Genomic DNA, 12,260 nt, shown 5'->3' with positions numbered 1-12,260 from the left:
AGGGTCTATTTTAATCCAGCTGTGTTTTTAATTAATAAGTCATGCAGGTATGTATTTTTAGACCAATAAAACACAAGACAATGAAATCTGCTGGATGATGGTCAGTGAAGACCAAAGTAAACAGTATTCTATCAAAGTAAACAGTATTCAATCAGTGTTTTAAGGTTGTTTGTGTATTTTTCTTTTGGGGGGCTTTTTTTCATTTAATCATATTTAGTGTAAGGGCAGCTGGCTCAGAGGGGTTTTCTGATTTTAAAAGAAGTCTGCATCTGTGTGTCACTCCTACTCATTTCATAACATGGAAACTTATCAGATTAGACAAAGCCTTTGAACTGACCATGTTTGAAGAAAAACCATGTGACTGTTCCTTTCCTGGACTACAGAGCTCCATTTTGTTCCACAAGGAATTATCTTATTAGCTCCAGTGACAAGTGATGATAAAGCTTGAGTTTACCGCCCGGCCTGCTGTCAGCACTGCACGCTAATGTGGCTATAGAGAAATACAGAGGGGCCCTGAAATGATGTTGGTCTTCAGCCCTATACAGCAAGGCTATCAAAGGGCCTTTATCTCAGTAAATATGTGAGTAATTCAAGCAATTTTACACCTGTTTTGCTGAAGCCAAATAGTCAGGCCTCTCAGGCTGGCGATGCAGAGTAAAGTGAAAGGCTGCCGCAAGGTGCTCAGCTCTGACCGCAATCTCTGATGCCATCTGGGAAATCACCCTGTGCAGATGAACAGGTGCTGCTAGACAAGCAAATGCATGGAAAGAAACCTCCCCGTCCCACCTTCACATACGGGTTTGGGTTTGAAGAACAGCACCTAAGCCTTTTCTCAAGGGTTTATTTCAAATTTAAGATTTCGCTTTTTTGGTAACCAAACTCATTTCTGTTATTGCCATACAATTATCACAGGTCCCATGCTGCATTCATGAAGGCCATTTATATGACTGGATAGTGCTTGCCATGTACCTTCCATATGAGCCAATCGAAATGTGACTGTTAGGAAAATATGAAATTCTGGCTCTTGTACTGAGGAGTGCTTTCCAACCTTTTTGTGTGAAAAAAATCCATAATACCTCAGGGCACTCAGAATGCAAGGTTACTGTGTGAGCTTTCCATGCAAAATGAGGATCCAGTAAACATTTCCTGAGATATCATTTGTGGAGGACATAAAAAATACGCTTTGGAAATACAGTATGGAAGTTCAAGTAAGTAGCTTGCTTCAGCATGCGTAGGCTGCAAGGGAACAAGTACGGGTTTATTCCATGCTGAAAAGAAAAGGGACACAACATTTTGGCCGTGGAGCCTTCTTCGGGTGTCATACCTGAAGGTGTTACAGCAGTCCCTTTTAACTCTGCCATAAATCTGAGTGACACCTTTATGGTGTACACCATACAATAATGATTTCCCTGTAATGAAGTATTGGCTTTGTGAAGATGTCATGCAGAAGGAATGAGTTTTTATTTTTGCAAAACTTCCATCAAAACCAGTCATGGAACTGTGATTATTTTGTCATGCACGGACAAAGTCCCTCTGGAACAATGACAGAACTTGCCACAGCCCTCAGAGCATGATGGATGTAATTTTATGAAATGATGGGGTACATCGTTTATTCAGCTGCACTACCGCTTGGTGTCACCTGAGATCATATTGAGATATGCTAACTCTTCCTGCCGACCAATAACTCAATATTCTTTTTCAAATCCATTTTATTGGTAGCACATGTGATAACCCTCATTTTACAACTATTTTACTAATTTAGTAATTTAATCAACTATTTTACTAAGAACTAAAATATAGGGCTAAAGGGCTTGTTGGGTACCCTTTCAAGTGCTGCTTTTATTTCTTATGATTGTATATCAATTCATAAAAATACAAATGATCCCTTTATTGATAACCTTAATCAATATTGCTATGTTGCAATGTGGTGGTAATATGGTACAGTATATGCATTGTGAACCTTCACTTATGTGAATCTTAACAGACTATCCAAGGTGGTGTATATTAGGGAGGAAAAGTAATTGGGCACTTTAAAAAGCAAATAAAAGGCTGATGTTGCTCTTGTACCTCACTCAGCCTGCAGCATTCATCCATGTATTCATTCAGGCTGTCACTCGTGGGATATTTCTGCAATGGCTGTTCTTCAAGCTCTACTTCAGTCATGTCATCATAAGCTTTTGTGGAGCCACCCCTTGGCATGGCACCTGCAACAGAGGCCTCTGCTGCAATCTCCAGTGCAGAATTCACTTCTTCTTCCTCTGAAATATTTTCCAAGTTCTTGGTCTGCTTTTCATCTGCCTCATTGCTTTCTTTCAACTGGCTAAAGTCTATTGTGTCGCTTTCAGTGATAGGCTCAGTTCTGGATTCCATCAAATCCAGTTCTTCAGGTGTCTCCTGGATAGTGGTTTCTGCCTCCTCTGTTTCTGGGCGCTGGCTGAGTAGGAGAAGGGGGTCTGAAGAAGAGTCCAAAGTGTTGAGAATCCCAGAGTCACAGGAAGACCCCCGGCTGTGAACCACAAAGCTCCGTTCAGACCCCATTGGAGTGGAGGGGGAATGTGCCCCACTAGGGAGCTCCACCCCAGAGTCCTCAGATTCAAACTTGAACAGTTTGGACAGTTTGAGGTCCTCAGCACTGAGATCAGAAAGCACAGACAAGTACTCTGTTTTGGGCTGAGGTTCTTCTAGCACTAGGGTGACCTCACTGCTGACCAAAGGGTCCTGTGGCTCTTGCACATCTTTCTCTGACACAGCGTCCTTAGGGGGTGAATTTCCAATATTCACAAACTTTCCCTGAAAGTTGTTGAAGATCTTCATCTTCGTTAGCACTACTTCATTCTCCATTGCCATTTCCCCCTTCCCTATGGGAAGAAAAAGCATAAACATATTTTATTTTTGGCTCACAACCTTTTATTCATTTCCAGAGCTTTTCCTCTGCATCTGCGATTGTGTAATGTTTTTTGTCCATTTTATTCTGAAATGTAATGGCCTGCTAACATAAAAGCTTCAATGGCTTATTTTTCTTTCTGTTACAATAGTTGTAGCATTTTAATTACTTTCCAAAGCTGTTTTTTGATCAAATTCAGGTTTGCGCTGTTGCTACACTCCCCACACAAGATGATTGAAAGCACATGAGAATGAGCAATGATTGCCCGCCTCACAGCCATTCCCTGAGTTCTCATCAGCGGACTCCACCAGGAAACCTGCTATGAGCTGAAGATCACAGACCTATAATTGCTCATCTCCAGACAGCAGTGCAAACTGCTGTTTTCTTCAGATAACCAAATATGTTTATTCATAAAATATTAATTATGTCCGAAATAATGTAATATCTTCTGGTTCTTTACAAAGGTCTCTTTCATTTACTATGGGATCATATTGATAGCCCTTTGTAAACCTGCCATTATCATTGTTTCTTTTTAGAGGAAAATCGTGATGCAAGATGCTTGAAGTAACATTAAATTTAAATTTAGTATATCACGTTCATTAAGTTAACACTTACAAGCATGTTTTTTTTAATTCGTTCCTTGAAGTGAACAATACAGATAAACAAGCTTTATTCCTAACCCACTGGTGCAAAAATGCTGAACATGTTACATACATTTAGAAAAACTGACAGACTGGCATTGATCTTTGTCTAATAACAATTTGGGCAATATTGATATGTACCACCTGCTCTTTCCCATTGTGAGGAATTTGATATTCTGAGTATAAATAAGTGTAAATCAAAGCATTTACTAAATACTGAAAAATGATAAAGTGCTTTCACTTTGAAGCTGCACCTTAATATGCTAAAAATCACAATTATGTCAGATTTTATCATGTCTATTGTGGAAATGAGTACTCCATTTTGAAAATGTTTCGAGTGGGGTTAAGAATGTTCTTTCCAAAATGTATATATAGTATAAATTTGCATTACAATTTTTTCCACTCATTTAAAAACAATATCTCATTTAAAGACAAAGCACAACTGCTCTGCACAACATTCATGAAAATGGAATGTTACACAGGAATTTGTTTTACTGTACGTTGTTGTTTTTTTGTTTCAGAAAGAAAGCAAACCTTTTAGTCCCGTAGGAAATTCCATTTTGATAACCATTTTACAATTTGGTAATAGCTGTGTAAAAACAATGATTGCATTTTAATCTCTTTAAGTCCTGTGTTCAGTAAGGAATTTGTCATTTCCTTCTTCCAGCAATTGGAATGTGTTTTTTCATGGACTTCATTGTTATACACACTGCCCACTACCTCCTGCTGAAAAATCAGGTAGTAATGTATCTTGTAATATAGCAGTTTCTCCTTTGTTTTCATATTAAGGTCTTATTTTGCTGGCAGCACGGTGGCTTTCTTGATAATACGTACAAGAAAAATGGTGACTAGTTGATATATTAATTTTTTGGGAGAGCTAAAGGAAACTTTACATTGTAATTTTCTATAGTGTATAAAAAATAGATATCTGATGAAGCTGTGACACAACATGTAAAACAATATTTCACAGGCTTCATTTTTGGTAAACTATTTTTCTGTTCTTACTGGCAAAAAAACAAAACTGATCCATTTATTTAAAAATATTATTTTTTGCCTCACTGGAGAAAAGACTTATCAATATTTATATGCAGTGTTGTTGGCCTATTTGTTATTACAGTGTATCAGTTGTCCAAGTGAATTAGGATTTTGGTGCTCAGAATGTTAATGCCCTAATCATTAACAAAGATAGATGTCACGTTTCTTTCTTGAATCTGTTTCTTTCTTGAGATGTTAGAGGAAACATATTAAAAAATATGGAACCACTGAAGTACAATTTCTACACACACACACATTCAGCTAAGATAAGTAGCCCTAGAGATCACCACAATTGGATAGTAAGATGTGACAATAGTCATGCAGAACCCCAGAAACAATTCATTATGTGACCTGGTTTAGTTTTCATGACTCCAACTTGTTAAATCACTTTCTTAAGAACGTTTTTACTTAAGAAAGCCAAGGAAAAGAGATAAGCTTTGCCAGTTGCCAAGAATTTGCTGATAATTCCAGCCTAGAATTCCACAGGACAGCAGGGGCCTGGCGGACAGGCAGCCCCCCAAAAGACACCCACAGAGATATAGTTTTAGGAGAAAAAAAACATCAGGGAATTTAGTATTTTCTTACTTCATACAAAAGAGCTGATGTAGAAACTTTGACTAGAGAAACTGTTATAGTTTTAGAATATTTATTGTGGAAGAAAAATAACATTCCATATTCCAATTTTCATCATGAAAAACTAATTGTCAACACTCTGTAGTCTTGAAAGTTTCAAAGTTTTAAGTAATTCACAAAAGATATGCCAATGAAATATGCTTTTCTAGTAATTGGTGAAGTTTGTTGCCTACAAAACTCCCAATATCTGAAGGTAAAATAGAGATGTACTGTAAATGTTTAAATGTAAATTGTTTCTGTAGTCATGTCGCACATTACTGGATTCAAAGAAAGTCCAAATATGTTTCCTGTTTCTTGACATACTGTACAGTACAGGAAACATACTGTACATGATAGTATAATTATTTCTACTGTCTTCTGAACTTCAATAACTCTTTGACCATCTTCACCTTAAAATTAAAAAGTAAAATATGAAGAATAGGGATCTGCCATTTATTTATCCCTCTTTGTCTATGAAACACTGTATCTGACAAAGCAAACATTACATTTGCTGAGGTCAAATGTACAGTAGCTTATGAACGAGGTTAGTGATATACAGTATGTTGCATAAATTGTATTATTTATATCTACATGTTTGCTTAGCTGCTTCTAAAAACAAGCTAGTACCAATTAGAAGAGAGAAAAAAACATTTGCTGGGATTGTATTGTATTTCCATGAATGCATTACTAGGTACAGAAAGTTAAACTATTGCAAGTGAAAACAATGATCTCCACAGTATGTCTGATTTTGACAGTGCTGCAATCACACTGCCTCTCAACTACAGTAGCTTGAATGAATGTGGAAAGGTACTGTAACTAGAAAACAACTGGGTCCATGTGTTGAGTGTTCCAGTGAATAATACGTGTTGAATTGGTATATGTGAATATTGTACCAGGTACAGATCATTCTTTATCATTAAAACTGTAGTGCTAAGTGAAGTGAATGCAGAGAGTGTCAAAGATATGCAATATTATGTTTTTATCTTCTGCAGCATGCCTGTGAGTGTGGTCTGTACTTACTGTATTTTTTCAAAGGATTTTCCTGTGGTTTTGCTGCACCTTGTAGTGTCTCTTGTGTCATCAATGAAACACTCAGAATGACGAATTAAACTTAGATGTTGAAGACCAAAGGTTCATTCTTGCACAAGATAAAGCTTATTGTTTTTCTAAGAAATCTTAACTCACCCCAAAAGTTGCTGTTCTGCTTGTAAATCGATTAGACCTTAACAATCCCAAATGGGGTCCCCTCTTTAGTAAGAATTATGAAGTAAAGCAGGCTCACATTGTGGAGTAATCACATGCAGTACAAGAGGTTACAGGGTTATCTTTTGACAGGTGAGGTGAAACGATCAATCCCTAATAGTAACAACTTTCCACACCTGCTTTGTAAGATTTAATTGTCTTTCAGACCATCTTGCAACTCTTGAACTAAGAACTTTTACTAGGACACAGATTTTGAAAACATCACCCAAATTGTGTCTCAACATTACTGTGACCGTGTCTTGAGTTCAGCTTCACTTTCTTCACTCATGCACATTTTCTGTGTATTCTGTTTTATCTTCATGCCTTGTCTTAAAATATTTAAAAGGGCGGTGAGGACTATTTTTTGTCTGTCTGCACAATCTAAAATACATAGCCAGTACTGTCTTGTTATAATGTTTAATGGTTAGAACCATGAAGAATGTGCCTAAAATGTTAAATCTGCTAATGCAGTTCTCTTAAAATATTTTAGCAATTGCTTTTAACTATCAAGAAAACAGCTCCCACTACAGAAGAAGTGCAAAGATCAAAAGGGAACAGCAGAGCTCACAGCTGTACCCTCATGCCAGGCTGGTATGTAAGAAATGTGCTCTCTCTGGAGTCAAAATAGGACTCCAAATAAAAGATCATATAATATATTACAGGTGTGAGGTGGGAAAAACTAGGTCAACATGCTGTGCATCTACATTGTGCACCCTACAAAACTACTGAAGGTTTCTCAAACCTCACTTTAAATAAAGGGAATCATATGTGTGCTGGAACAGTCCAGCAGCACCTTCAAAACAGCAACTTTAACTCCTGAAAACCGACATTCTTTGAATAACTCCTAATGTAACCCTGAACCACATTGACTTTAAATTTCAGTTAAGCACATGTTTCTCACTTATTAATGCATTCACAAAATAAACCAAGTAGATTTCTTTGTCAAGACAAAAAAGTGGCAACAAAAACAATGTCAATGAAGACAATATTATATTTTCATGGTGTAACTGTAAGGATGAAAGAATGAGTAGCTTTCTTTTTAATTCCCATTCATAATATGAGAAGCATTATTATAGCCTTGAAGAAAAAGACAATACCTATTTTACCACGCACTTCTAACCCCCCTTCTCTCCCTCCTTAATAGTGAATCACCTTAGTAGGTGTACTGGGAAATTTGAGTAAGAGTATAAAGTAAGAAAACAGATATGAAACAGCTTATTCAGCCCTACTTATCTTTCAAAATGACCAAAGAAGACTAAAGTCAGTCTGCCTTTCTTCAATAGACTTAGTTAATTATCCTCTTACCATGTTCACTTCACATGTGGGTGTTAACACTATCAGTAACATGTAAAAACTGCTAATGTCTTTTCAAGTTTCATTGATGCGCATTATCATCTCACTCTAAATGTTTTTATCAGTGCCTTCATTTCACCATGCCTCCTTGAATAGCATTGTTAATAACATAATCTTTTTTTTTTCTATGTGCCTGTATCTTGGTAACACCCGTACTACAATCCCGACATTAGCTGTGATTACTAAAATTGATTTCTTTATTGTAGGCTGTAATCCTGAGCTTAGAACAGCTTTATTGTCCAGTTGTCACAGATTTGGTCTTAGCTACCTCTCTGAATTTTTTAATTTCCACACAAATGCCTTGTTGAAAAAAAAAAATGTTTAAAGAAACCAAATCTCAGGCATCTTGTTTAGTATTGTGACATTATAACTAAGATTTTATTTTGAAAAAAGTCAGAATGTTCATGTAATTAACTAGTGAGAATTACTAGTCTTTACATTAAGGACTTTAAGTAAAGACGTTAGACAGTGAAGACATTAATGAAAGCATTATGGACGCAGAATGGATAAAATTTTATGATGTACACACTCCTGAATGTTTTCATGGAGAATTTAAACATCTCTTCCTTTTCTAAAAGATCAAGCTACACTATAAAAAGACAAAGACATCTTCAAAAGTAGATTATAATGACAGCTAATGGAAACACAGCAGTTTATCCATCCTTGTGATAGGATGAACAATAAAAAAATATTTCCTTTCATTGTATTCTGCATGGTGAACATTTTTCCACTGTTGTTTCCATGTTGCCATACTTTACATGTAGATCGTGTATATCCTTAAAAAACACTACTGTAATCTGAAGATAAACGGAGTTTGTTCATAGTTTAAAACCACAGTCTGGAAACTTTTTAGCATTTTAGATAATTTTATGTACTTTTTTTTCCAATTATATGGTTTAAAGCAGGTGATTATACAGTAGGTCATTAAAGTGTAGTCAAATTGAAGTCTGACACAATCTAAATGAAGAGGGAAAGTTACCAACCAATAGTTTATGAGTCATAGAAAGTGATTCCTGACCAGGAGTGCCATAAGATTGAATTCTGCATCTAGTACTCGTATTTCACTAATCCAGATTTCTCGTAAATACATGGTGGAAGAGTTCTATAGGAACTGTGAGTGTACTTAAGGTAATTGTATTTCATTGGTTATTCTCCAGTACAGATCTACAGTAAGTTAAAACTGTTTTGCTTTAACAGACAAACATTTGATAACAGCTTTAAACAACAATTAAAAAAATGTTCTATATGTATATAATATATATATAATGTATATATGTATACATATATATATGTATATAATATAATTCTATATTCAATGTCAAAATAACATGGTGAGTCTTTCCTGAGTGGATTTTCCATATTTTAGTAGGATTTTCAGTATTTCAATATTTGCATTAGAGCAAAAGTGCTAATGTTGTGTGGTGAAAAGGTGCACAAGCCGTCAGTTGCTAAATGTCTATATTTGCCTCAAGAAAAAATGTTAATTGAATTGGAGCCAGTGTCAGAGGTGGAGAGGTCATAAATATCCCTAGGTCTAAAGAGTGCTTTTATGACTGGAGAACATGTGAGAATACCATCTCCTTCAAACACTTTGGGTGGCCAACAGCTTATCTGGGCCACTTTACTGTGAAGACTCCATTGAGAAAATTAGATTGTCTAAAGGAAGTCTGAACTGATACAAGAATGTTAACCATCAAATGCACATCATTCTTATAGAAATGTTCTGATTTTAACAAAAAAGTCCAACAGAATATTTCACTCACAATGACACTCAGTACATATTCTATACCATTTGAACCTGTAGCATTTTTGTAAATCAAAGAAATACTCTTTTTCCATAAACGTATGTCTATCGAAGGTTTTTGCACACAGTGCTCAGAGGCGTACACCAGACCTCACTCAACACTAAGTGTAAATATTCACTGAGAAAATCCACTTTACTGTTAAACAATAGAAGGTCAAAATGACCCTTACAGTCATAATTATGTGTTGTATTACCTTCTTAAGCCATTCCAGATCTACCCCAGAGACTTACTATGAGTTTAATTTAAGTTGGCCCAGCATGTCGGTCATCATGCGAACACTAAAAAAAAAGGCTATCAATTTGGTTATATGCAGGACAGATACAAATACAGAATGTGGAGAGCAGCTATAAGTTATGATGGACTCCTTGTCAAAACTTCTCTCGGTTAGCTGAGTCACCACACTCCTCCAGCTGCAGAAACGAAAGTAGGGGGTAATTATGTCAGTCTAGAGTTCAGCACATGCCGTCTTTTTTACTCAGTGATTAACATCCCCCAACTCCAGACATAGCTTTTTGTTGTTGTGTCTACAGCATGTGTGTATACAAATGCACTGATGAAAGACATGTTCTTATATTTCAGGTGGTAGGCATGCAAGCTAATGTATGTGTTTGGATTGAGAAGTGGTTAATTGATAGAAAACAGTGAGTACAGTTAAGGGGTGAAACGACTTAATTAGTAGAGAAAGGACTTAATTCGGGATGTGTATAAGGAGGACTACTTTTCTTAAGTTGTATTTGTGATTCCACATAAAAGAAACCTTCCATATGAGATAATGTAAGAAAACATTTTATACAGAATCCCACTCGTTTTTATACGATTATAATCTGTCTGTGTCAATGACTAGATGATTTCCTAGTCTACCAGCAGCCTGTCTCTCCTACCTCCAGGAGAGATGATGCTGAGCAGATGTTCCACATGATGAGGTGTGAAATAGCTTCTGGACATTTTAAAGATGGATGCTCTATGACAGTTTCACTTTACTTCACTTCACAGTTTCTTTCTTTACAGCTTCAGCTTTTGTTAATGTTGTCAAAGCAAAATACTCTGACCTGAAGCATTTTTTCCACTGTTCCACTGTTACTGTCAAACAGACCTTTTCAACTATCTGAGTTCATATGACAACTAAGGACTTTACAGGTGAGGTAATTCAGTTTGGTATGCTAGATGCTAATTGTTTTGAACAATACCTCTCAATGGATCACCAGCAATTGGTAGAAATTTTTGTTGGAGCAAAAAGTCCCTTTAACTGAGAAAATCATTGACAGAGAAACTGGTAAACAGTAATCAGGTCACACACATTATGAGTATCATAGTAGTACTAGATTCTGCATTTGCCCTGTGATCCTACTGTAGGCTAATACCTCAGTGTAATTCTACTGTTGTGCTCCAGCCAATTATTTTAAGCCAGAAAGAATATTTGAGAATGTATACTTAAGTAAATTATGGGGGCATCATAACTGAGATATTTTACCTCAAGTGCTCTAGTCCACCCAGCTGTATAAATGAGATCCCACATTGCTGTGATGAACCAGCATCCTGTCCAGGAGGAAGGGTGATTCTCTTGCCCACTTAGTGCCATGGAAACCAACTAAGCCAGTATGACTGAATGGTCTACTTCAGTAAATCAATAGTTACATCAATGTGTACATTTATAAAAATCACAACCACTTATATAATTATATTATTTTGGAATATCAGGAAGTACTTTTCATTTCTTCGGATAGCAAAACTAAATAAAAATAACTTGTATTTTGAGCTTTCTCCTCAGCCTTCAGTTTCTATTACTGTCTTCTTTTATTTTTTGTGCAAAGCCTTTACTTTTACAACAGCAGTATCATTCAGAAAATCATATTAATGGTAAATTAGAGCCTAACAGACTAGAAATACCATAGTCTGTACTGTACTTTTCATCACCCCTGTCAGTTACATATTCATTTTCTAAGATGAAAATAGTCTTACAGAATAGACTTCTCACAAGTCATACCAACTAAAGAAGGGGGGGGGGGGGGGGGTATGATGGTTTAAAAAGAGCATTCAACATGAAGACAAAGGTGTTTAACTAGGTCAGCCAGTTTAAGGAAACAGCAGTCACTGAATGAGGTGTTGGTTAAGAATCACTGCAGCAATTGGGTCTCTCAGGAAAGGAGACTCATGCAGCATTTTACATTTTTTAAACCTATTCAAACATAGTATCCAATTCAGCTTCTTACCAGCCAATTAAATTGCCCTGATGTAAAATTAAAAAAAAACTAACTTCAAATGGAGTTGGACAGACCATTGCCTAAAGACTAGTAATGTTCATTGTAATTGTAGTCATCCTTTCAGTACCACCATAGTACTGTATACAACAAGGTATTTGATGATTAATTATCAGGTACTGTACGGTATGTACTGTAGCATTGCATTTGTCAGCCATTGTTTTGAACCATCAAATAATAGAAAATGGACAGAAACATGCCTCAAACATCTGGTGACACACATGTTGCATAACATTAACACATGATGCCAGATTTCTTTTAATTTCTTAGGATTCAAGCTGTTCTTTGTACTGCTGGGGGCTGTGTAGTGAAGTGTAGTACTGTAGGTAAGCACTTGAACTCTTGTCTGACAGGGTGTGGGTTTAGGTCCCCACTCAAAACACTGGTGTTGTACCTTGAGTGAAGTACTTTGCTCTGACAGCAGTCCATC

At 36.4% G+C, this 12,260-nt stretch overlaps 1 protein-coding gene across 2 annotated transcripts in view; it reads right to left on the bottom strand.

Moving 5' to 3' along the window:
* Nucleotides 1–12,260, bottom strand: part of LOC148661537 (uncharacterized) — a 31,149-nt gene that overhangs the window by 16,138 nt on the left and 2,751 nt on the right. For both annotated transcript variants that reach the window (XM_088635436.1, XM_088635435.1), the window contains exon 2: nucleotides 2,068–2,858. In XM_088635436.1, coding sequence (XP_088491562.1) covers nucleotides 2,068–2,858 — 791 coding nt within the window. The remainder of the gene's footprint in view (nucleotides 1–2,067; nucleotides 2,859–12,260) is intronic.

This window comes from Lepisosteus platostomus, chromosome 6 (genome assembly GCF_059453375.1).
Source record: "Lepisosteus platostomus isolate fLepPlt1 chromosome 6, fLepPlt1.hap1, whole genome shotgun sequence".
Taxonomy (NCBI): Eukaryota; Metazoa; Chordata; class Actinopteri; order Semionotiformes; family Lepisosteidae; genus Lepisosteus; species Lepisosteus platostomus.
The sequence above is the reverse complement of the archived record's forward strand: the minus strand, read 5'-3'. Positions and strand labels throughout refer to the sequence as shown.